Source organism: Thunnus thynnus, chromosome 18 (genome assembly GCF_963924715.1).
Source record: "Thunnus thynnus chromosome 18, fThuThy2.1, whole genome shotgun sequence".
NCBI lineage: Eukaryota > Metazoa > Chordata > Actinopteri > Scombriformes > Scombridae > Thunnus > Thunnus thynnus.
Genome location: NC_089534.1, coordinates 26,019,837 through 26,047,036, shown reverse-complemented (window position 1 = coordinate 26,047,036; position 27,200 = coordinate 26,019,837). Strand labels below are relative to the sequence as shown.

The following is a 27,200-nucleotide window of genomic DNA, read 5'->3' as shown; positions in this document are numbered from 1 at the left end:
TCTGTCTTTTTTCAGAGACAATTTTTTCTTTTTTAGAGCTGACATTTTTCCCCCCAGTGTCACTGGTTTTTAGTTTCAACTTTCTGTCACTGTTTTGGTGTAGAGAGGAGGGCCCTTGTTTGGGTCTGCATTACCCAGTATGCCTTTTGGTACGACAATACCCCAGGGCAATGGTGGAGATTTTGAGCCAGACTGATGTAATTTTCGCTCTGGGACTGTTAATATGTCACTTTATTAAGTTTGAATATTTTTTCAGGCAAGAAAGTAACCATTTAGATTGCCAATATGTGGTCAGTTTATCCAAATAACTCCTGTTTGTAAAACTGCTGTGACGTTTCAGAGCTGCTGGCTGGGTGAAACCAGCCAGTCATCTCCAAGCAGCAGCCTGACTCCTGTGTCCTCATCCTTGGGGAGAAAATGATCTGATGAACTGATCTGTGCAGCTCTTTGGTAATTTAGCTCTGGCTCTAATGTCTCTGTAGCATTTTGATATATGATATAATTCCTTTTGGAAGATAAATGTTGGTCTCACAGAGGAAATCTAACAATTGTAGCTGCCACATTAGTTTGTCTTAGTGTGAAGTGAAGCTTCATGCTCTTACTGGACTGAACAACAGTGCTGCCTCTGGCGCTCTATATGTACAGATACACTGCATTTCAATCAATATATATGTATTATAATGAACAGATCAGTCTATATTAACTTTCATCTGAGTTCCTCAAAAGGTTCTTAGTGCTGGGGGAAAGTTCCTGTGGTCAAGACATGGCTCAGGTGTATTTGGGCAAGATGCTGAACCCCAAATTGCTCCCGATGTGTGAGTGTGTGCGTGAATGGGTGAGTGAGCATTAGAAACATTGTAAAGTAAAAAAGTAAGATAAAAAGCACTATATTGCTCCTGATGAGCAGGTTGGCACCTTGCATGGCAGCCTCTGCCATCAGTGTATGAATGTGTGTGTGAATAGGTGAATGTTGGTATGTGTTATAAAGCGCTTTGAGTGGTTGGTAGACTAGAAAAGCGCTATACAAATGCAGTCCAGTTCATTTAAACATAGAGCCTGCAGATCAGGTTTGCTTAATATTTTTCCTGCATGGACGATCAGGCCAACTGTGGATTCCATGTTTATCTTTTATTGTGGCTTGTAGCTTTTACTTTATTTATATTTGGATTCAAGGATTTGTTCGTAAAAGATGATTCATTCATACTTGATGCTTTGGCCTTAGGTGCTATAATAGGAGTCTTCTTGTAAGCCAGGAAGTGGGGAGAGGAGGGCATACAAAACTAGTAGGATGCCAGCTGCCTGATTTAAATTTAATGAAGAGAGAGAGAGAATGTGCAGGAATGAAGACTGGGAACGTCAGAGACAGAGAGTGAAAGACGAGACAGTGAATCACCCTGTGTACTGTTGTGTATTAATGTATGTGGCCCTCCGGAAATGGGTTTAAGTCTTTGTCTAAAATTACCACGCACACATAAACAGTAACACAATAATCTGCTGTAATATGTGCGGTAAATGTGTGGTATATATGGCATTGAGTAGTGAAAGCAAAACCTACCGCATGGAGTGGATTGCCCTGATCGATTGGCACCTTGAAGTCAGCCTGGAGCTCATCAAAAGCTGTTATCTGAGAAAAAGAGAGAGGGAAAAAGAGATGACTCATAAAATCAGCAAAATAGAGGGACAATATAATGAAATTTGTCATTCTGAAAGCACATCAAAAGTGCTTACAGCCCTGTACTGCATGTACCCATGAGATGCTCGGCTGCAGAAGACCACATTATTGCCATAGATTATCTTTATGTTAATTAACGCTAAACAGATGCTACCATGGCACATTTAAAGGATAAGGCTGGTAAGAAAAGACCAAAACCACCAACAATTTGATCCTATGAGTATTGTCTACACACCCAAAGTCTGATACACATTCCTCCAAAGAGCTTCATTGTTATCCATGAAAAACACATCAGTGAGTCACACCTTTGACATACGATGCAGAAACATGTCACATGGGTAACAGTGGTGCTAACATCAACATGCTAACATGGTCAGCATGGACAATGCTGTCCCATACTTAAGCTTATGAACAATTGCTTACAAAAAATAATGATATTTCCATCAGCCTCAACTGTATTGCTAATGTTTAAAAGGTAGTGTATGATGTTTACCATGTTAACCATTGTATTTTAGTATGTTAGCATGCTAACACTTGTTAATTAGCACTAATCACAAACTACAATTGAAGCTGATGGAAATGTCATAATTTTTGCAGGTGTCTGGTCATAAACTTAAGTATGGGACAAACTGGAAAATTTGATCTGATGATGGCATTAGATTAAAAGTCAGAGGATCATAAAAATGATTAGAATTCATGCGCTGGGCACAATGGATATCTAAAATATATAAGCATATATAAGATATTTCAGTCTGGAAAGTGGTGGACCTACCGGCTGACTAACATCACCGTCATAGAGCTACACAGCTACAGCCCCCAGCTACTGTATTTTAGGAAATTATTGAGTCTTAAAAAAAAAAAAAAAGATATATTTGCAGCACATTTTTAAGGATGTAAGTCTTCATTAGGAATGGGTTTGGGAGTTCCACAGTTAGGGTCGGGAAGTATTGAGAGATGGACTAACACATTGTTGGTTTCGTTAAAGTCCTCCTCCACTCAAAAATATGTTTTTCTTCTTGTTCCTACAGTTGAATGTTTGAGTTTCTCTGTGCAAAATGATGTATGTGCAGAGTTTGACAGTGGATGGAGGGCTGTTTTCACATTCGTCTGCTGAAAGTGGAATACTTCTCTGCGCTCATTAAAATCAGATTTTTAGGGGTGGGCCTATGAGCATGATTTGTGACATCACAAATAGTATGGAAGCCAATCCTGATTCAGTGTTCAACTTACACAAGCGTGATGTGGAAACTTGAAGCCCAAGTGCACAAACACTGAGAATGGACTTTACAGTGAAATAGGAGACATCTTGTGTCCAGCAGTTAAAGATTCTGGAATTTTTAATAAGAGAGAAGACGTAGATGGAATTTTAATGATTTTTAAGATAACTGAACTTTTTTTTGTGGCAAAGCCATACCAGACACAAATTATTATTCAGAGTTCATTTTATTTTATTCATTTTATATTCAGAGATTTGTTCAATCAAAATGAATTTATTCAGACCCACGTAACCAAAAAGCAAGTGTTTCAGAAAAATGAAATGAAAAACATACAAAACAAACAGATTAATCTGGTTTAACTCGAGAAAACTGAAATTTAGGCACGCTCATATGCACGCAGCTACACAGACATCCTCTCCCTCAAACCAACAAGTCTCCCCTTAAATAGGCTGTCCAATCTGTCTAGGCAGAACCATGTTTCTAACAGCTGTGTCCCTTCCCTTATACCAACAACTGGTATATGACAATGTAACTTGTATTACTTAACACTGTTTACATACACATCACCCACAGCACAGTCCTAACCATAAGCCAAAATAAGTACAAAGCTTAAAAGCAGGAAGTGGTTGGGTGCCCTCACCTTTTTTCTCGTGGAAAACGAGATGATGGATATGATAAGGGACACGACAAGGAAATCAATAACTCAAGAAACTCAGGACTTAAATCAATAAACAATAAGTGAGTTTAAATCTTATCTGTCTTCATTAAAGCAGAAATGCAGACGTAAATGTAACAAACAAACCTGAGATAGTATGTGAAAGCAATGCTACAAATAGATGTTATATTATCTAAACAATCAAATGACAAGGATGTTAAGAAATGTGGTGTCACCCACTATGTCACAGGCAGTCTTATCCTTTAAGGACACGGTCATACAGACTGATTTATTGAACATGCCAGTGCTCTTTATTCACTTATTTCCTTCAATCTGCCACCCTGAGATTTCAGGTTCAAAATGTCTCGTTTTCACTGCAGCATGTGTTATGTCATCATCTGCTAAACACATCAATCCACCTGCTGCACTGTCAGGCAAAAAGAAAAGAAGAAAAGAAAAAAAAAGCCCATTTCTAAGTTACTCTACAAGGACAATTTCAGGTCTTCACCCTCGTCATCGGCATGATCTGCTCCACTTAAAATGTTGGATCGTTTCTGCCCAGAGCAACACAATTTGCATGTAAGAGACTTAGAAATCAGAACCTTTTGGATTTTATTTGATCCTGCCACCCACCCACTGCTGCATTGTGGGATAGCTCTTGGTAATAACAATGTCAAGTAAAGATGAGCAGCAGAGAAACTACGCAACAGTTCCATTGGTGTTGCGTGTGTTGCAACGGAGGCAATTGCACTACAAAGACAGATGTCATTGCTTGAGTTGGGCCTCAGGAGGAAAGTGTGTGTGTGTATGAGAGAGAACGGGAAGAGATACTGTATGAGTGTGTCAGTCAGTGTATCTGCATATGAGCTACGCTCTCTGTCTCCAGTGTGTGTGCACTATGGGGGAGCTGTAAGATGCGAGAACGTCACGATTATATCATTGTATGTGTGTGCAGAGTAAGAAAAAATGGATTACTGTTTGTGTGGTAGGAAAACGTTACCCATTCATTGTGTTGTGTGAGCAAGAAACAGAGGAAACTGTTGCATATGTGTTTGCACATGTGAATGTGTGTGTTAGCCCAGTATGGGGAATTAACATCAGAGAGACGGCAGAGGTTCGCACCAATCCCGGGTTATTTCCCTGGGCTCGCCCCGCACTGACAGGCAGCTTTTTACATGTTATTTCCCAATGGATCCAAACAGTGATCCTGGCTCATTGCCTCGCTCTGTTACAGTGTGTTAGCTTCCCCCAGGCTGTTCCTCATGGGCGACAGGAAGACACATACACAGTCTTCATGGGTGTATAAATACATGCATACAGTAAAGCACTGTGCATAGCAGTGCACACTAACACACTTCCACAAAGACAGCCATATAAAGATTGAAAGTACAGCAGAAATACCTGGTCTATAATCCTTGTGCACCACATGAGAGACTGGATGTTCTTGGTGGGTGTCAGGCTTCAAGGATAATTAAGATTTATCTCAACTTGCATCTTATTTTTGTAGTTTAAGCCAGTTGCTATCATTTAAAATAGCAATCACAACATGAAATCTGACAAAGCAAGAGGCATAGTTGGACAGATTGTCACAGTTCATCCAGATTATCTAAACTACTTCATTAATCCATCAGTTTTCCACTGCTTATCTGTGTGTGTGTCACAGTGGCAGCAGGCTAAGCTAAGGTATCCCGGATGTGCTTCTCCCTAGCCATGTCCTCCAGCTCTTCCTGAGGCATTGACTGACCAGATTGGATATGTAATGTCTTCACCAAGTACTGGTCAGCCCCAGGCTCCCTTCCCAATTGGATGTGGCAAGAGTACCTGCACAGGGGGGCATCCAGGAGGTATCTTAATCAGATGCCTGAATCACCTCAACTGGCTCCTTTTAACATGAAGGAACAGCAGTTCTATTCCACTCTGAGAGGGAGTTCAGCCACCCTGGAACTTATTGTGGCTGCTTGTATTAGCAGTCTCATTCTTTCAGTCATCACCCAAAGGTCATGGGTGATGACTGAATGGTTTGAGAACCCCTTGACCCTGGGATCTGTGTTGTCGAAACAATAGTTCCTGGTAGGGTCACTCTTGGCAAATCTGTCCCAAGGACCCTTACACAGCTGCAACTTCGGAAGAAAGCTACTTTGCTTGGATTAGAGAATCTAGAGCCCTTTCCTGCCGCCAGGCAATGGTAAGGGAACTTACCCTTGGTAGGGGAACTCGTCCCAAGGCATATTGGTTCAAAGGAATGGGTCAGAACAAGAGTATAACCCTTATGGAGTTTTTTTTAGCTTGATTAAAGCTGATTAAATATATACTCAAGGTACCTTTACAATCTGTTTTATCATCTAAGTACTGGTATTTCTTGCTCCGTCAAACGTCTTTTTAGCAATGACAATACATACCCAGATATCAGCAATTAACTTGGCAAGTACCATGTTTTCATTACCAACAGGGATGATGGCTTAAACTCCAAAACTACGAACCATATTGTAATGAACTAGTATCCTTTAAGGGAAAATCCACCCTAAAACAAAATTTCACCTCCTTGATATTTGGCAACTTAGTCAGTGGTGATCTGAAGCAATATTTGACCCTTAGCTGCAGACCAGAGGACCAGAACTCAAATCTGTGGCATGCTCAGAGGGTGATTCCTGCAGAAGACCCACTGGCAATGACTATGGGTTTTCTTTTTGCAAATCTGCTTCTATTTTGATGTGGATGATAACTTTAACAGACTGCTTTGAAGTCAAGGTTGGCTGGCAGAAACGGCGAACAAACTGGCACACTCTGCTCCTCTCTTGGCTTGCTGAATTCTGCATAAACAGTGTTTTTTAATGCAGACTGTGGCTGCTAGTAGACCGACACCTTATTCTGTGTGTGTGTGTGTCTGCAAGGAAAAGAACAGCAAGAAGAGTGTAGCCTAATTTGTTGTGTTTTAGTGTACGGATATAAATTTGGGCTCATTTCCACTGTCTTTCGGTCGGTTGAAGCTGTGACACACCAAAAACATGCTTTTCCATCCATGCAGTCTCCAAGGCATTCATATGGAAATAACAAGATTAAAAACAACAACAGCAATCACAGGAACCTCCACCCTGATGTGAAAGACTACAAGGTCCACTTTAATTATTCAAAACCTTGTCTGAATTATTCATTGGGATTTTAAACCCACTCAATATGGGTTAATTTTCTGCATAGCCATTTCTCACCAACCTCTGAAGCACAGTTTAGAACCCAATGAAGCTGGTGCCAAAACACTAAGTCTAATATGCATACAGCCAATTGAGAACCACACAGTGCTGGACTTAATTCATGCTATCTGTCTGTTTCCCGGCATTAACCAACAGGCTCGATGCAAAGTTTACAACACAAGCTGCCCAATTTCCCCACGAGGAGCATTAAATTTTCATCTTATCTCAGGCGGAGAGTAAAATGCAGTGCCGAGCTAACGGAGAATGGGGAAAGGTCTATTGTGAGTAATCCTGTGTTGGTCCTTATTGCTTACAACTCATTTTTTAGTAACGGCAGGTTTAATAATCAAGTGTTAGGAAGCGTAAAGGCAAGCAAAATGGCTGGCAATGTTCATCACAGTTTGGATGCCTTACAGACAAATCCATATGCATGGATTCTCGCTCAGGGAAGGATCACCTGCTTCACATATTGATGATGTTTTTGAAAAGGCAGAGCACAGAAGAAAACATTGAATAAATAAAATAGGAAAGGAGGTAAATATTATGTCTTTTAGTTCCATTTTTGCAACATTTTGCGAATATGTTAAGCTTTTGTATTTCTGCCTTTGAGGGTCTGTTTTCTCCTTCTATGACTTTATAGGGAACATCAAAATATCCTTTCCCCTGCAGACTTCCCAGAGGTCACTGGCTATCCATGTGCTGGGAATTGGCTTGTGTTTTAATCACTAACATGCTCCCGTAAGTGTCAGCCTATATCTGTGCTGAACACCTTGGCGGGGGGGAGACAGCTGGAGGAGGCAGTTTCCCTGATGCTAATAAACACTGCTGGCACAATTAACCCCTTCATTCACTGTGATGAGATCAAATGAAACAAATCTCTTCCTTTTAGAAAATTCCTTTGTCAGCTTTTTGTATGTATGAATCGGCTGCCAGGAACTTTATAGGCGTATATGAAACTACAGTGACAGTTATTAGACAGAACATCAACTGAGCACATTCAACACATATACATATGTGTATATGTTGCTGTGACCATGGCGTCTAGTGGAGGCAAGAATGATGTTGCACTGACATTACAGCAGGACAGTGTTTTCTTTCGTCTTAAAATCAATGACAGGAATTAGATTACCATGGAAACATTGATTCCAGCAGCACTTGATTCCTTGACCCTTGAGCCAGTTATTGAGACAATATTGCTGAGGTTCATCTTTGTTTCTTGAGGTCACAAAAAGAAGTCAGTAACCATGACCAACCGGTATGATAGACTTTTATGCTGAGAAACCCCAGTGAATAAGTGAATGCAAGAGCTGGATTGTTGGCATATATTCATATTAATGTGGGATCCGGCAGATGTCTGAAGTGCCTTTTCGAAATTGCTCTCTTGAATTAGCAGAGCATAAACAATATTGTTAACATTTTAACATGTTTAAAGCTGCACTCATCCATATCTTTATTTAATTCTTATGCCAGTAATGTGAAAAGGGTTGTTGAAGTGACAAACCCACAGAGAATTACCATCAGACTCTGCAGTTCCCTTCAATTCTACGGAGCATTTCAGCTCATTGTTTAGTTTCACGGTCTTCACCTCAATATGAAAACACATCTGCTAGCTACAGTAGCTGCTAACACTTGGGTGTAAGGTTAGGGTGTTTCTTCCTAACTGACTCACCACAACAACCTGTTAACACGAACTAGTACAAATAAGAATTTACAGTTGGAAAAAAAAAACATATTACACCTGTCCGGCTCCATAAGTTCAAGTCTTATTTAAGTTATGCTGTGAAGTGTTGTTGTCAAGCAAGAAAATATATAGTTGGCCCTAATTTAACCACGCAAGTACAACAACAGGTGCAGCGTTGTAAGTCTGAGGTGCACAGACTGTGTGGACGTCTCCATGCGCACCTGTTATTGTGGTTATGTATGTCTGATATGTGTGTAGAGGTCTGTGTGGTTATTTTGTAGCAGACTGTGGTGTTTTCAGATGATTTAATGAAAATAAACACAGTGAACAGCCATGTGAAACAGCACTGGTACGACACTTCTAAGAGGCTGAGGATTTATCAATATATCAGTCCTGCTGCCTTCAGATGCTGCAGAGATTTAATGAACTGAAGGAGAAGCATTTCATACAGTATAAACAGCTGTGGACAGCAGATACTGTAAAAATCACCCACATTCATTTATAGGGCAATACAGACTGATTTACTGACTTTCCTTCTTTAACCCAATCAAATGTTATTTTCTGTGCTGATTTTGGTTTGAGAGTGTTTAATTGAAGTAACTTATTTATATTTCAAACATTAATCAATTATTATAGCACATTTGCAGCAAGTATTTAGTTTGCTCTTGTGATAAAATCACCAAAGCAGGAGCAGATTGACGTTGTGCCAGAAACAGAGGTGGTTCTGAGATGTCTGTTTTCAGTGCAACATCTAAGACCAAATTACAACCAAAATACAACCAAAATACAACAACTGGCTTTGCGCTGCTTCACTTGAATGAACCTTCAACCTATTTATACCTCTCCTCCCACCTGTGCACCATGCGTTCTGCATTGGTCACCAAAATACCACACAGACTGGCGAAGCAAGTTTTAGGGTCAGGAAATTACCAAACAGTCAGAGCGCTGCTTGTGCTGGTCATTGCCGTCTCACTTCCAGTTAACAGAACTGCTAATTATCTTCTTTCTGTCTGATGGAGCAATACTGAGCTAATCTACCATGTAGCCTTTGATACATTAAAAGTAAATCACAGTATGATCCCAGTAGTAATCTGTACAATGTGACAAATGTACTTATGTTTGGAAGTGAAAGCAATAACACCTTTACATGGCTAATCTTACCCTGGTCTAGTTACTAGACTATGAACATAACAAGGCAGTTTTGATGTTTACATGCATCAATCCAACAAACTAATGATTTTATTAATTATTAATTACTTAAACAATCCTACAAAGAGATTTATCTCTATCTATGTATTTACAGCAACTGCTTGTCATTAGTAGTGCTATTCCTTTCGCCTGTACTGACTATTATCCACTACCATACAAGTGGAGCGACAGTGGATTTTCAAGGTCTCCTTACACAAGAAAAATCAATGGAAATCCAGTTGATTCAGAATGCATGAATCCTCACAGGCTTTACTTGTTAATGGTGAACACTTGCCCCTGAGAAATCTTCACACACTAAACATAACCATAAAGAAATAGCTGGAATGGTGATTTGTCTGATGTTGCAACCAATGTGTCTTTGATGGGGCTGGCTAATGGAAACAGTCAGCCAAACCAGATCAAGTGTGCTCTAAAGACATTTAAAATGTGATCAGACCTGCACTGGGGTTTTCATTGAATCTACTGAATAAGAATAAAGAAAGAAAGCAAGGCTTTTAAAACTGCACACTTTTCAAACCATTTTCACACTTATCCATATTGTTGTGTATAAGAAAACAAAGAGGGTTTACTTAAATTAATGTTGAACAAAACTACCAATTTTCTGTCATTGTTTAAATGTGAAGAAGAATGAACTGGAAAGAAAAAGGGGGTAGGACAAGGATCGACCATATAATCCTACAGTGTATGCACTGTGTAGAGAAACAATAGAAACAGTGGAGTCATAATGATGGATGAGGAGCCAGCAGGGGTTAATGAACACGTGGATCGATGCTGAGCCAACCCAGCTATATACTGAACACCACCCCCATTAGCCTCCAGTGCCTGGTGCCAGAAAGCCTTGTTGACTGTTTACTTCTTTGAAATTACAATCAATTATATCACCTATGTATTTCTTCCCCCTGATATCTTATAAGGGCACCTTGAGCATGAGCTACTTCCTAGTTTGTACAGTTCAGGGAAGCGTGGTAGAAAATCACAGTGGCTCAGCATGCTCAATGCAAGGTGAAATCCTACAGGACCTGCCTTCACTTCAATTATTCTTTTTGTTCTGTCATTTACAGACCTGTCTGCACCTTGAAGGGTATGTCTTCCTTTTTATATTCCCTTGGGTTCATAGTCATATTAGACAACACAGTGTTGTAAGGCAGTCACAATCAAACTTTCTGCCTTTGTTGCCTTGCATCAATCCTGTCCTCTTTGTAAAATATACAAAAGGTATGGTAAAGGTGAAGGTGGCAGACATGCTTACGCTTTAAGATTAGTATAAACTAATCTTTAAGGGGAAGCTTGGTTTCATGGGTCTTATTTTTTTTTTTTTATAATTTTGACTAACATTCCAATTGGGAGTGATAATATCGTTCTTAGCAAATCAATTGCTGGGAGTAAAAAAGAAGTCCATCTGGGCAACAAACAACAGCAGTTTAAAACAACAGGTTTTAAACAAATCTCCAGTGTACAGCCTAACTTAATTAGAAGAGAAAACAAAGGCAAACTATTAAATTATTACCCAGTCTACAGACTCGACTTCCTGGTTCAACCTTGACTTACCACACCTGCAGTTCTGTAAATGTGTGGGAAGACAATTTTCCTCTGCAATAAGGGATCATTACTGTCCCTTCTGCACCATTTTGCTGCACCTCATTTAGGTTTTACCACTGAATAATGTTGTTTAGAGATAATCTGACTGTATACTGCTTGTGTATAACTTGTGTCTGATTGCCTGTTAACTGCATTAAGACTGAATTTCCATTTCATTCCATTCATTCATCCTGACATTGTGCTCATGTTAACCAATTTCTTGTTTGTTCGAAGCAGTAGTGAGTGACATCCAGCCTGCCGACATCATTTTCACAGACACAGGAGGTAGGAGTTGCCTGGATCGGCATTTTAAACATTTTCCACAATTACTGAAGAGATGTTATTTTAAATCCCCATTTACATGTGGTATTAACATGTGATCTTTACCTGGATACATTATCTGGACAATGACATCCAATCTATGGGTCTTTGGATTTATACCCTGTATTAAAATATGCTCTCATTTTCTCAGTCGTGTCTGCATTATGATTGGATCTCAATATGCAAATTGGGTGGGTGGAGCTGGCAGACCTGTCAACAAACATGGCGACTCTTAGGTCATGGGAAGCAATGCCATGGATGGATGTCATTAATTTTTTGTGAGGGAAAACTTTTAGTTTGTGCTACTAGTTGCAGTTTTTGCTGTGCTTGTGACCTTTAAACAAATTCTTTCTTCTGAATGTGGTCATGCTATATGGACTGCATTTACACCTGGCTGCGTTCTGATCACAATGTGTTCTGAGTGGATTTACACCTTGAATTTTCCCATATCCAGACAATGTATCCAGATACAGATTGCATTTTATAACTTTAATATTTTAATAATAGATGTAAATGGGGTATAAGAGGTGTTACTTCTGTAAGTTGACATACAGCAAACTGTGCAGCTGCATCAGTCTAATCATCTCGTCCCATTCTGTGGCAATTTTACTGTCGCAATTTTCCATGTGATCTGTCTAGGTACCTAGCAGGCTATACAGGAAAATAAAGTCTATATTTTTAATCCAATCTCCAAAACTCTGATTGGCGTAACCAGCATAACCAGCCGTTAATGGACACAACATCTCTGTGGCAATTCAGAGGTCTGGAATTAAACTGCTTCATTGTAGCATTGGTGTTGTGTTCCCAATTCTCAGCAATTCATTTGATTAAAACAATGGCCAAAACTACTAACTTAGGGGGGCTGGGACCCTTTAATTGACAGCTTGGACCCTCTGAAAATCTCAAAATGAAGTATCTTGAAGTCAAAGCATTTATGGCATATGAGTGTCATTAACCCCACCTCTGCATATTTAAAACGTCACACAAAAAATGTGAACAAAAACTAATGGTATACAGAATAAAAGTCCTAATTGAGGGAAATTTTGAAACAGTCCTTATGTCACAGAAAAAACAAATAGAATAACAAAGCACAACCATGCTTGTTCTTGTTCAGCTACTTGGATCTAGTGGCTGATGTATGCCTATTCAGTTTTGGGAGTACCGCCCATGGCACCGGGACCCTCTGATTGTCACAGGGTATTTAACACACTGATTAAAAGATTAAAAACAAGGAGGCTGTGTCAGAAATGATTCACTATTATACCATGGTCTGGATGTATACTCGATTCTGATTGGCTGCAGGGTGTCCATTAATTCCTGATAATGGACACCTACTAAGTAGTTCCAGTGAAACTGTCTGCTCACCGTTCTAAATTAATTCACTGGTTAAAATGAGTAACCATAGCGACAGGGACACAATCAAAACCTATGTTTACAATTTATTGCAACATGTTAACATCTAATTACAACAATGAGTAACTTCGACATTTCTTTTAACCTGTTTGAAGAATATGACAACTTTGATGACTGGGATGCAGCTGAAGAAAGAGAAACTGAGAAGAAAATTGAGAAATGGCACAAAGAGTTGGTAGAACTCCTTTGCACAAAAATGAATGGACTCCAACTTTGAAAACTACACCGCCGATGCTTTGAATGAGACCCTGTGGGAGTTTTATGCCCCTGTCCAGTCCACCAAGGCGGGGGGGGAATACAGCGTTGCCAGAATAAGGAGTCTGAGGGCCGGTATGAACCGTAATTTAAATGAATTCAATGTCATGACTGACACCAGATTCAAGACCAGCAATGTGGTGTTTAAAGCTATACTTAAACATTACAGGAAAAGTGGTAAAGGTACCAGCCTGCACCATGCCTGTATCTCAGAGTTGAACCTTGAACTCAAATTCCACTGCACTGTCTCCTGATACGCCCCTCGGCCTGGTCAGATAAGTTGGGATTCATCATCCAACTATGTTTGGCTCGGCGTGACAGGGAGGGCAACCAGGTCAAAAAAAACACCCTGGCACACAATCCACAAACTAAGAATCATAAAGCCCCGAATAACCCAGACAAGGAAAACCTAAGAGGTTTTATGTTTGCAGGCCTGACAGTTAATTCAGTTTTTAAATTATATATATGATTTCTGTTGGCTCCGATATGTGGAGCGGAATGAATTGTTGACATGTTTCTTTGCATTAAAAACATGAATTACTACTTGTGGTTTTTAATTATTTACAATGAAATTGTTTGAAAAGCCCATGACTACAACATGAAAAAGCACGATACATCCAGTCAGACTACTGTTTGAAAAATGGTATGAGGAACATAGGTTAGGCCTAAATGTTGCAAGCCTCATGAAAACAGTCCTGTTAACACAATGTATCTAGTCTGGTCTACAAACCTCTGCTGGCATTGGCATCAGCTGGATGCAGACACATCAACATCAGAATAACATTAAATGACAAAATAAATCTGAATATCTTATTTACAATGCTGAGTGTAGTCCTTCAGCACCTCATCCTCTGAACATCACAGGATGGCAACTGTAAGCTGCAAGTTACACCGCCCCTCTGAACTTTCTGATACTTAGTATCGCATAAGTGATCAACTCACATCCTATTCGCTGTTCAACTCGCTTCAGGCTGCAGCTGACAGTAAACATGGCCTATCAGTTGTTCATGAAAATCATGATATTGATTTGGGGAAAATTACATGGCTGGATAGTTAGCTTGTCATGTTGTTAAACATACTGTCAAATTATATTATATATATATATTATATTATTTTCAGCCATAAACAAAATTATTAACTTTGAATTTTGCTAGCATAACGTTAGCTTTCTGGTTCATAGCTGAGCCAAAAGGTTCTATGAGCTGAGTGGACTAGAAATCTCCCGTTGCCAAGTCGTATCTAAGGTTCGTCCTGTTTACTGGAGTAGTGAACAACGGTTTCATTGCATAAGAACCTCATGGGATGGTAATGACTGTTCCAGGTATTAGTCAAACCCTCAGGTGTTAGATTGTTAGATTTTGATTGCAAAACTTGAAAAGACAAATTAATGGTCTTATTTTTTTTCTCTGGCAAGTGACCATGGTATAAGTAGAATAATGTCCTTCGAGGTGTCCGTGATCAGGAATTAAAGGACTCCGTGGAGGCAACTGTCCTTGGCGCCCCGTCGTCCATTAATTCCTGATAATGGACATGTCATCAGGCATTATCCCTTACTCCACTATCACTGTTCACACAATTTTGTAGTGTTTCCCCAACATCTAGTGGAACTTAAAGTGTGTAGTAAATAGTGAATGAGTGAATGATTTCGGAAGCAGCCAGAGACAAATGTAAAAAGAACATTAAGTGGAAAGCTGATTGTACTTCATCTTTATTTCATTGCTTTTATTAAGACATAAATAATCCAGATGAAGACAGTGTGAACTGTGAGTGCCCTCCCCGCAACACACAGCTTAACTTTCTGTGGCTGAACTCGTCCGTTCTTCTTTCTAAAGTTAATTATTTTGTCCTTGATGTTTTTATGTTTCCGTGTTTGTATCTCTTGCTGTCACACTCGTCTCCTAGAAAGGCTTGATCTTAGGACTTTTCCCTCACTCTCAGGAAACTTCAACCTTCCCACACAGAACTATAATTTTATTATTTATCATCCCTGTCTTCCTTTGATCTCCCCCTATATGCACTGCTGCCTACTTACAGCTTTGCATCTGCTGTTTCCTTCCTTTTCATGTCTGATCATCATTTTGTATTCTGCTCCAGTCATCTATCCAGCAGCCCAATCTGCCCCCGTCTGATCTCCCAGTAAGCGAAATCTCTCTCTGGCTTTTCCTCCTCTCCTTCTCCATCATCCCATCACTCCTGCAGCTCACGTCATTCCCCTCTCCTCAGCAGCCTTTCATCTTTCTTCTTGTGACATTGTCTGTCCCTTTCCTCTGGGGCTTGACCAGTCTATCCCCAGCGGACCTGTACAGTAGATGTCTGAGGCGTTACAGATCACAGGAACAAGCTTAGGCCTCTGGCAGGCTAAGAAAAGTAACACAAACCATGCCTGGCTAGATATCACTCTCATTTTCAATCTCTTTTGCGCACTTTCACATCTGTCTCTGAAGCTATGTCAACCCTCTGCCATTCTAAAATATAATCCTCCATAATTGATCAAAGGAAAGTACTTTTCACTTATCTCACTTCCCTTTCCTTCTCTCTCCTTTCTGCCCGTGAAAACAACTTGTTTTGCTCCATCATCAGAACACCACAGAGACAGTATTAGATTAGGGAGTGTTATGGTTGTTCAGTGTGAATGATTATGCACACGACACCTCTGTTAAACCTGTGAATGCCCTGTACTTGTCAAAATCTCAGTGTGATGCAAAGTCACGCTCGGCGAGGAAGCAACGCCAACTGCGATGCTAGCTGAGCTGCTCACCTCCAAATCCATCCTGAGGTGTGCGTGAAATTCTGATGTATAGTGTCGCCTCTGGTCATTGAAGTGAATAAATGGGAGGCAGGTGGACGGGAGAGGGTAAAGAGAAAAGACTTATGGAAATAAAAGGAATTCTTCCTCAATGCCATGGCTGGAATAACCTGCTAGGGGCCAGAGGCCAAAAATCTGTTGTGGGCCCTTAATTAAATTAAATTATTACATTTTTATGAAATATTATATTAAGGTTCTTAAACAATGGTGCTATATTACACAGCAAAGGCTGAGTATTTAATAAAACTGTCATCTAGTGACAACATTTATAACAAGATCACACGCATTAGTCTGATTCAGCTCAGCAGATGATTAATTGATCATATTTTCAGTTATTAATCAGATCAGCATTTCAGGAAAAAGAAAAACTTCTGAGAATTTAATAGTTTGGAAAAGTAAACACAAGCAGCCCATCAGTCACAATCAGTGTCAGATGGACACATGTTTTACCCAATAGTAGAAGTTAGTCTGTTTCCTGGGGGAAACCCTGTCAGTACTAGATTTTGACACAGGGCTCCTTGACAAGACAGGGCCTCAGTTTTAGGTCTACATAGATCCCCTACACTGGATTAGTATCAGGGCTGATACAGACCTTATTAAACAGCTTGGGTATTGAACAGATGTGACCAATCCACATTAAATACAGTCTGTTCATCAATGTCACAAAATGTAGTGGTTCTGCTATCAGTTCTGGTGGGAAATCAAGTTTGTTTTTTTTTGCATCACACCAACACCTGGTTTTATGCAATGAGGTATACAGACTTTAACTTTGGGAAAAATAAAGCACCACATCCATAAAGGCATGGGAAGGTGCCCTGAGTTAAAATCATATTTTGACATTTTAGGAAAAACACTCGATACCACTTTAAGCCTAATGAAGACCTAGTAGGATAAAACCAATGCTTTTTCAGTCAAATAAATTTGTTGGGAGCTAAAAGCCAGTGTGCGGACACACAACTTCTTTCTTTCATTGAAGCTTTTGTCCTGCACCTGGCCTGAACATAGGATGGGATGTGCCCGCAACTATCTCTATGATTGTTACCACTTTTATATTTGTCTGCTAAATATACAGCCAATAGCCAGTTAGCTTAGCTTAGCACCAAGCCTGGAAACAGCCAGTCTGCTTCTGTAACACTTACAAAATCTGTCAACCAGTACTAATAAAGTTAACTAATTGGGTTGAATTTCATATGTTTAGTCTGTACAAATACTGAAGTGTGGAAACAACAATTTGCCTTTTTACAGGGGGTTACATGCCCGACTATTTGTTAGTTAGGAGCAGTTACTTCCCAGAATCCCCAGCAACTCTGTTGCCTGGCACCTCTGAGAAGTTGAGCATTTCCCATAATTCACAAACTTTTCCATTAAAGTATGGGATTTGGTATCTGGAGAGAAAATGTTATATTTATGCATCCCTATTTGTTTTGGTAAAAATATGAGAGCTGCCTTTTGGTTCTCATCGTTTTGAGTTTGTGCTCTAGTCGTGCATATCATGAAATAAATTTGAACTTTTTAAATTGGTCTGTAGAGGATGAATTAAGTAATTTGATTAAACTGAATTGAAATTAATCAAATTACGACAAATCAGACAGTAATCCCAGCGCTTTCTGTGAGTGCCTAGTGATCCAGTTGATAATCCAGCCTTACTCATTGCTCCTTCCATACTAAACATGCTTTCATACTTCACTGCACCTTCCATACTAAATGCCAAAACTGCCATAATATAATGGAAACTCTAACTGAGAGAGTAAATGCTGTCAATTTGACATTCCGCCCTCTGCAACGCTGCCAGGACAGCCTCTACATCATATCTGCACCACGGGGCTTTCCCAGCTATCAGAGGTGCACCGGAGGAGCGTCTGGCTCGCTCCCAGCTTTAATGACACTTAGAGCACATTAGGAGCTGTGGTTACATGGGAGGAGAATCATTCAAGCGGAGTCGGACCATAGACGCGCTGATCCATAGAGCTCGGGGGAGGTCGCAGTTCACCTTGTATGCTAATTAAAATGGCTTTGTAATCACTTACGTGAGTGCTCCCGCGGGAGTCTGTGGTGTTGTGTTTTATGTGATGAACAGATTGATTCTGCCGATCGCTGCATCTGGCTGGAAGTGAACTGCTGAAAGTGACATTATAGCCCACAGAGAGAATATTGTGACATGCTTTTCATTATTACTACATTATTGTTTTTTTCTAATGGACAAATGTGTTTTAGAAGAAGAAATCTGGGTGTTAGACTAGATTCAGACCTCAAGTTGAGCAGTCATATCAAGTCAATTGTGAAATCAGCGTTCTATCACTTAAAAAAATATTAGCAGAATCAGAGACCTGTTGTCCAGAAAAGCTGATTCACGCTTGTGTTTTTAGCAGACTGGACTACTGTAATGTCCAGTTCTCTGGTCTCACAGAGAACAATTACAACTCATCCAGAACAGTGCAGCAAGGGTGCTTACCAGAACAAAACAAGCCAAACATATCACACCAATTCTTAAAACTCTGCGCGGGCTTCCAAATAGTTTTATAATCCATTTTAAAATCCTTTTACTTGTTTTTAAATCAATCAGCGGCTTTGGCCCTAAATACATTGCTGAAATGCTAATTCCTTAGATCATCAGGGACTAGTCTATTAGTCGTCCCTCAGATAAACACTAAGCATGGCTGCCTGTTACTGTAAAATATGAGACAGGCCCCATCTGCAGATTCATTTAAGACCAGGCTAAAACCTCACTGTTCTCCAAAGCCTTTGACTGACTATCAACTGTGACCTCAGCACAGTCACTTTAACGGCTTTTTATTACTTAATATGTTTTATGTGTTTACATTATCATGATTTTATGTGTTTACGATTGTGTTTTATTTTATATCATGCTTTTATACATTTGTCAGCATTGTTTTAAGATTCAGTTTTACATGATTTAAATTGTTTTAATTAGATTGTTTTAATAGTTATTTTATTCTCTTCACATTGATGTTTTTATTTAATAACTTACACAATGTTCTTTCTTTTTATTTTCTGTAAAAGACTTTGAATTGCCCCGGTATAAAATGTGCTATAAATAAAGTTACCTTGCCTTCAGTAAGCTTCTGAACCTTTAAGGGTTATGTCTCTAAATGTCACTGACAAAATGACTCTATTATTTCCACAGAAGCAGAATTGATATTAGATTTGTTGTTGCTCCATGTCTGAGAGTGTAAATGGGCAACCGTTTTCCAACACATTCACAATATCAACTTTACAAGGTGATAATATGTCAATGTTGTGTTTTCAGCTTGTTCTGCTGTCCCCAAGTGGCCAAAAACACAATCAATACAGTTTTAAACATGGTTAGTATATAAGTTCAGTTTTAGATGACGTGCTGACAGTATCACAGACTAGAACAATGATTTGAAAACTTCACCAGAGGTTTAAAAAAGTAATTTTGTTACTTTTATATCACACAGTAATTTTAATGTGCTTTCACTGGACCAAGCTTTACGTCTTTTCCGTCCTCATTACTCGACCTGTTCTTACTTTACACCTCAGCTCACGTTGAAAGCAGGGACAGTCAGAGAGGAAGGTGATTAATGATAATAGCTATTCTAAAGATAGCCGACATGTCTTTCCCTTTTTTTTTCCTCACAGAAATGCTTCATTTGTGTGTAAATGAGGACTATGGAAGAGGAAATATTTCCCATAGAGAGGTTGTGTTCAGTCGCTACTTCAAAACAAGTTCATGAAATATTTATCAGCACCTGAAAAGGAGTGTTTAAGTAGATAAGGCATATGCGTGAGCAAGTTAACTTGGCGGTATATGGTTTGATTAATTATGGCCAATTAGTGACAGAAGTCCATCAGTGTGCAGTCATTTTTCATTCTGTGACTTCCATAAGTCTGACACTCATACTACCTGCTGATAGCATGTGTATTATGTTTCAATCAGAACACTTCATTACTCATTTTATTTCCATTGTCTTTTTCTATGTGGCTGTTTCATAGCCCATGTATTTTTATGTTCATTTACACTACCTCATTTTTATTTATAGCTTGGTTTTACCCTGGGTGCTTTGAGTCAGCACACTTGCTCTTTTTAGCAATTCACTGCTGCTCAGGGCAATAAAAACTAACCTTTTGGTCAAGTGGCCACTGTGTCAGCAGGATTCAGTGTTTTCAGCAGTTCTTTGAAACCAGATGAGTTCTTGAAATAAAAAAAAATGAGAGACTGACGGAGAGTTGGCCACCTGCCAAAATGGCTGATAGAAGTAAAAGAGTTACAGCCAAATAACTGCCCAGCTTTTGGCAGATGGCTAGTGTTAATGTGCAGCCTTGGCTCTGCTGCACACTTCCACAGCTCCCCATATTCCCACCTCACAGCCTCTTCCTAATTATGTTTCCTCGCAGTATGGAGCCCGAGATTATTACGCTGCGTTTCTGTATGTCAACGTGAATGGGAATCAGCCGTGGAGGCATCTCCACTGTTTCTGCCGTCATAAGCAGAATGCAAAATAAAGCCTGGTGCGATGTGGATTATTGCTGAAGCTACAGAATAATGTGTTCTATTGTGATCCGGCACGAGCACTGAATTTACATCACAGACATAACTGAAGGAGGTGTTGTGGTTTCTGTCCCTCCATTATGAAGCAATGCAGACAGATAGCTTTCCCTCTATCACTGAGGCAGCATCACACAGTGTTTAGTCTATTTTTGCATAAACATCAGTTTTGACTGGACTATTATGAGTGACTGCACTCTGTTATTTTTCTCTTTATTTTTAAATGTGCGGTGAGCAGACACTTGGGCCACTGTCTGACAGACAGGCCGACCCACTATCAGCTGTAATTGCCAGAGGATCAGTCATCCCAAGTGCATCAGGTCTGTTGCTGTTTCTATGCAAAAGGCAGACCCGGGGCAAGACGCTAGAAGACCTGACCCAAATCTGTCTTTACATAAGGCCCTGCATGATGGAGACGTTGCTCAGGGAGCAAATAATTAGATTATTCAAATATCATAATGCAGTCAGTCATATTGGCACTGCATAGTGTGTAGCTGAGCTGAGGCTTGATTAAAGGCAGCAGGGAACAGAGCGGAAAGATGAGAGGGGAGAGATAACACTCTACAAGATTTCATAATTGATCTGGAAGGAAGGCTGTTTAATTGATCTAGGATGCTGCACAGGGTTGCAAGCATTTCCGGATATCAAATTGGGTCAGCAAAAATGCATAAAGTAGCCAAGTAAGAGGAAGCGCTGCAAAATCGTGAGAAAGTGGTGAAAATGCTGGATGCGTGTATGAATGATGAGGCAGGAGCTCAAGATACAGGTGCGCACCTGTCGTGTTGAGGATCATATCTGACAAAAAAATGATCATGCAATGTCTAACTGAAAATAAAAAAGGACATTGGAGAGGAATTAGTCTTTGGTGTTATAAGCTATCTAGCACTATTACGCACAAATATGACAGAAGCATCACCTGCGCGTCCAATATACACACACATCCCCGACGATGAGGCAATCCTCTGCTTATCAAATCTAAGACAAAGATGAGAAAAATCTCATAACATACCACATGTGAGGTACTTACGTGCCATATTGCAAAGAAGATCAGTGACACACAGAGGACCAGCGACAGCATGTAGCAGAAGGCAGCAAAAGTGAACATAATTGAAAGGGGAAACGGTGGATAATTTCCCAAAGAAGCAACATCTAAAACAAAAAGAGGGGGGCAGGAAGAAAGTTCTCACGGTGCCATGAAAAGCCGAGGCGGTACCGGCACCATGACTTCGTCCCTCTCAATGTTTGCAACAAATTGTTGCAGAAAACCTCTCCAGATGATCAGCGGTGCGTCCACCCAGCAGCGGTGAAAGTCAAAGCCGGTCTCAGATCAGTCCACTTGGCATGATCAGCGATCAGTGTGCGCAATCTTGGCGAGGTGATCATGTAATCATAGAAACGCAGCTGTTTTCTCACAAATGAGTGTAAATTGATTTGAGGAGGTTATGCGCAAAACCATCCGGGTGAGGTGAATTGGTGGGTAATCCATTCAGTAGCAGCAGAAGAAGCCCTGCTTGTACGGGTATCTGTGCTGTGATGATGTTAGTTAGGAGAGGGGCTCCTCGTCACTTCAGGCACAAGGCGTTAATAAATGCTGTTTTCTCTCCATCACAAACCTATCAGCAGCAGCGCGAGCAGAGAGGCGCGTGAACAGGTGGATTTAAAAGAGCAGCACCGTGCGTGCGTGTGTGTATGTGTGTATGTGTGTGTGTGTGTGTGAGTGTGTGTGTATGCGTGCGTGTGTACAGTATTTGGCTGGTGTGTGCGAGTGTTCAAATTTCTAGTCTACAGGCTCTTGCTATTAAGGTTAAATGTGCTCTTAGTGCAGTTTTGATCATTTTTTGGTGCCAATCTGAACATTTGGAACATTTTGCGCATGATTCTGGGTTTAGTTATGATGCCCACGTTAAAGAGGCGAGCACCAACATGTAGGACCTCATATCACCTCACAAGTATGCTGTGTTCAAAAATATCAGACTCATAATCTAATGCAATACACAGGCTTCAGAGAGAAAGCACAAAGTCCAAACTTACTGAAATAGAAAATGAAGAGAATAAATAGAAATATTGATTGACGCATTACATTACATAACACATTCCCTAAACATTCTTGCAGACAGATAATTTGGATTTTATGAAACAACAACAGCAACAAACTGTTTCCACCGATGTCCTTGAAGAAACTAACTCATCTACTTGGATTGAGGGATATAGTATATTAGAGACTGGCGCCACCGTCTGACTCTTTTAAAAATTGCCCACAATTGCATCCAAGTGTCTCACATGCAGTATAGTATACAGCAATAATCAACCATTCAAACAAGCTTACAAGCTAATATCACCACCACCACCATGATGATTATGATGATGATGATGATGATGATGATGATGATGATGATGATTTATATTATTATAGTAGTAGTAAGCCTATTTACATATAGAGCATTTTTCAAGCAAGATGCACAGAGAAGCAACATAAACAGTAGCTGGATATACAGTAGGCCTATTCAGGCAGCAGGACCAGTGTGCAGCTTCAGTGGTCACTACGCTGTTCAGACTGTAAAGCCAATGAGGCAAATGTGTGATTTTAGACCATATAAACAAAACTGACTGGATCTCACTTGACAGCTAATAAAATAGTCTGCTATATCTGAAATGGACTTTTTATGAAAATTAGACAGATTTCCAAATTGCTTGGTGTTCTGTAGGCTAATTTTTTTTCCTGGCATGGGCTTATATAACGATGAAAAACTGCAACTGCTCAAAGAAGATTGATGTCACAGGAACATGTAATACATCGTAATGCAAGCTTTATTGTGAAGGATGGTATAGCCGGATATCAGGCAGCTATTCTTCATAACTTGACGGTTGTACTTTGTCGCCTAGCAACAGCTGGAGACAGTAAATTGCACTGTGGCTGCTACTTTTGACTTGCTGCGTTACCACAAACGGAAATTATTGTTTGCTAATGAAACAATGACGACATAAACCGCCGAGTTAGCCGCGATAAAGAATTCAAACTTTCTGGCGTAATTGAGTTTTCAGTAGGAATTTGTAACTTTGCTGGAATTCATCAGTCACAGAGGAAGTGTGGAAGTGTTTATCTACCCTACAGACTGCACCTGACACCGGACGCTAATTAATAGAGTAAGTATGAACATTTTCACTATGAAGGACGCTCATTATGACCCAGAGTCTGAAGAGAGATTTTCTTAATGTGGTGTTGAATTATACAACTTAATAGTAGGCTGGTAGGAGGATAGAATGGAAAGTAAAAACTGTCTGTGCTCACTGTGTGTATCTGCTGTTTTCAGCTTTCTGTTTCCCTGTAAAATCAGACTCAGGAGCTTGTAATGGCGCAAGTTAATGACAGCTAATCAGCTCCAGGTGTGCCAGTTAATTGCCCAGTTTTAGCTGTTAGGTTGATGACGTAACAGGTTTAATGTGTTCAAAATATGACGAACATCAGTTTTTATTTTTAATTTTTTCAACCTACACCATTTCATATGGAAAAACCAAAACAAAAAACAAACAAACAAAAAAACCCAAAAGGGTTATTATCCTGTTAATTCAGTTATTGTTATTACAGGTTAAATGTTGACCTTTTGTTCTTTTTGCCTGAACACACTTTGAACTGAAACTCGTGCTTTGGGACTTTACCTGTATTCAAACCTTTAGGAATGACCTGAATGACTTTTTAAAAACATTAGACATTAAGGCAAAATGAGAATGTAACTGTTATTTGGTATTTTTACCAATGTAAGAACATATGTCCCCCCTCCTTTTTACAAACTCAAAAACTATAAAAACTTGAGTCTAATAAAATTAACTTTTTTTTTCAATTTTACTGCAATATTTATTTCATTTTTCTCTCACACACCAGTGATCCCAATATCATGTAACCAGCTTTAGTTCTTTAGAAGTCTCTGATGATTGTTCCAAAGCAAAAGTTTGTAACAGTGAAAATGCCTCTGAGCTGTTTTGAAGTAACTCTTCTCTTATACATTCTAAATAGCAGTGGATCTTTTTTTTTTTTTTTTACCAGTATCTCATTAAATACTCATCTGACATCCCAAAAAAACTATTCCACTTCATCACAGACAGTGCATACTCTGCATGTACAGTATGTGTACAACAGGCTTAATGAAGAATATACTGTAGATTTGGATACACTGTGACAAACATTGTGAAAAATTCCAACAACTTTGAGACCGTTTCACAGTTTATTACATTGTGAATGCATTCCTATTTTGTATTCAAGTGCTCAATGAAATAAAAACAGGCAGAAGTCTAAATTGCAATCTTACTCCTCTCAGAGCATCTTCATGTGAGAGCTTTGTAGTCCAACACTTAAGGCTGTTATTCAGCCCTTCTAATGTAACAGAAAATTGCTGCAGTGCAGCCTTTCATTTTCAAGCAGCTAAAGATCCTCTTTAACCTCATCACACACACACACACACTTCTGTTAAGTCACTCCAGGACTCTCGTCTTTGTTGCCGTGACACTGCGCTGTCACAGTGTTATTCTTCCGCAACACATGTGGCGATATGACAGCACCGACGGCCACTTTGTGAGGCGTCAAAAAGTTGTTGTGTCAGTGTCAATGAGAGACAGACAGCAGGCCTGCGAGCGGGAGAGACAGACAGGTGGACACAGACAAAGACCGAGGAGTCTGCACGGCAACTAGTGATGCAGCAGGTTAAGGATACAGCGCTGTGTCATTGCTCAGCATTTTCTGACAGATGTTTACTTTCTTATGTGTGTAAAGTCCGTCATACCGTCTGAGGTCACGGGGTGCCACCATTGACAGAACACATCATGGTCCAGAAGCATTTACACATGAATGACCATCATAATGACCAATCATTATGATGAGATTTAAAGGGGCACCCACCAAATTTATATATGAGGATCAGTTACCTATACAGCATAGGGAGTATTATTTAGCCTGTGGTTGTGTTACTCTTCTGTGACTGCACGAGCTTTGTCAGGTCTTTTTTACATACATTATAAAATGTATTGCATACATTACAAACTAGGCTTGTGGAGTTGAAAGACATAGGTGAAGTTTGAACAAAAAGGTCAAGTTGCATTATGGGAATTGTAGGACGCTGTGTTTTGCTCTTGACCCTTAGGGACTAAGCATCGTGATTTCTCAACCTCTGCTGTATTGATTTTTAGCATCTTTTTTTATCTGTCTCTTCACTTTATCAGCTTAATGGAACTCCAATACTGAGTACGCTATTCAAATAGTTTTTATACTTACAGTACTAGTCAAAAGTTTGGACATATCTTCCTTTTCAGTTGAATGAGAAAGTGTATCCAACAGTATTGCAACTGCTGGTTGGGTTTTCTTTGCCCTCGTTGAACTTGCTTTGCTTTACCAATCAACGTATTGCTTGTTGAAATAAACCACTTATGTTTAGTTTAGTTTTATGTTTAGTGTTTAGTTATTATTATAACAAAGGTTCAGGAACAAAACTACGCCCCTCTCTCGCACTAATTCAATCATCCGTGCATACCTATATAAGCGTGTCTAACCCCTTTCTCTCCTGTTCGTCTCAGTTCTCACGCGACATACGACACGCTTGCATCGCACATGCTTACCTCTCACCCGTGCTCCACGTTCCTCAGCAACATACCACCACGACTAGATCCAGCAGTACCAACGAGATACATCCTTCACCACCACATCCACATGGAACCCTTCTCCTCCAGACACCGCACTCTGATCAGCTGGAATCCAGACGATCCACAAGCATCCACGCAAGGGCCCACTCGGACGCGGCTCTTTTCCAAGTGATTAACATCTTCAACCGGATGTTTGCTCACCTCCGGCGAGCTCTCAAGAAGATGGTCGTCCCACTCCTACGAAACAATGATAAGGACAAACTTTCCAACCCTATGCAGACTCTACTTCCATCAACCCTCTTGCCGGCTGCTCAAATCCTTCTGCTCTTCCAGGTTCATTTTCCGCCGCCGGGCTGACGCACACCGATGACGTCACAACGCCGCCTACTACAACAGAGCCCAGACTTCTTCAGCCCCGGCTGAAGGCCAGGCTGAACTCCAGATACAAATCCTGTTTCGCCGAACCGACAACAAAGCAGGTTCTTCCTGCTCCTTTCTGCCTCCACCCATGGATGTATAAAGAGAACTGGATACAGCGTCGGAGGCAGGGCCCTTTTCATTCCTATGAAAGTTGCTCAGTGGCGCATGAAGCAATAAAAAACCTACCTCTACGCTTTTGGCTCCATCACTGCTTCTTTTCATTCATTCAACCTTTATTTACATCTCGAGATATTATTGAGGGTGTACCCTCATTTTCAGTGACATTGACTGACTGTATCAACTGCGTTGCCACAGTGAACAATTTTCATTGCAATCGTTTCATATCAATTCATTGCTTCAGGGAGCCTGGTTTTCCTCATCATTAGTTGATACATAAGGAAGCCATAGAACTCTCTTCTTTCTAACCCCCTTCATTTTGTATTTGTTTTCGTTTTCGTTTCATCCCTGTGTCCGCAGGCTGCACAATCGACCCCTGCACATACATCCCCTCATTCCAGCATCCTTTCCTCTTCCTTTCCCTCAGCTACAGCTACCTCAGCGCTTTCGGCTCCACCTGCCCCCGCAGCTCTTTTCTTCTCTTTCTTCCCATACTGGTCCTGCTGTTACCT

General features: G+C 40.2%; 2 protein-coding genes across 11 annotated transcripts in view; one reads left to right on the top strand and one right to left on the bottom strand.

Annotated features, from left to right (window-relative positions):
- Positions 1–22,283, bottom strand: part of cnih3 (cornichon family AMPA receptor auxiliary protein 3) — a 91,748-nt gene extending 69,465 nt beyond the window's left edge. For all 3 annotated transcript variants that reach the window (XR_010924493.1, XM_067572872.1, XM_067572873.1), the window contains exons 1-2: positions 21,551–22,283; positions 1,556–1,624 (exon numbers count right to left, since the gene is read on the bottom strand). Coding sequence is in view for 2 of the 3 variants with exons in the window: in XM_067572872.1 (XP_067428973.1) it covers positions 1,556–1,624; positions 21,551–21,628 (147 nt within the window). In the remaining variant the exon portion in view is untranslated. The remainder of the gene's footprint in view (positions 1–1,555; positions 1,625–21,550) is intronic.
- Positions 22,284–23,358: 1,075 nt separating this feature from the next.
- The window catches only part of LOC137169527 (spermatogenesis-associated serine-rich protein 1), a 33,753-nt gene continuing 29,911 nt past the window's right edge, over positions 23,359–27,200 (top strand). For 2 of the 8 annotated variants that reach the window (XM_067572763.1, XM_067572761.1), the window contains exon 1: positions 23,359–23,667. The gene's annotated coding sequence lies outside the window, so the exon portion shown is untranslated. The remainder of the gene's footprint in view (positions 23,668–27,200) is intronic. The other 6 variants (XM_067572758.1, XM_067572757.1, XM_067572759.1 and 3 more) reach the window with 6 other exon arrangements.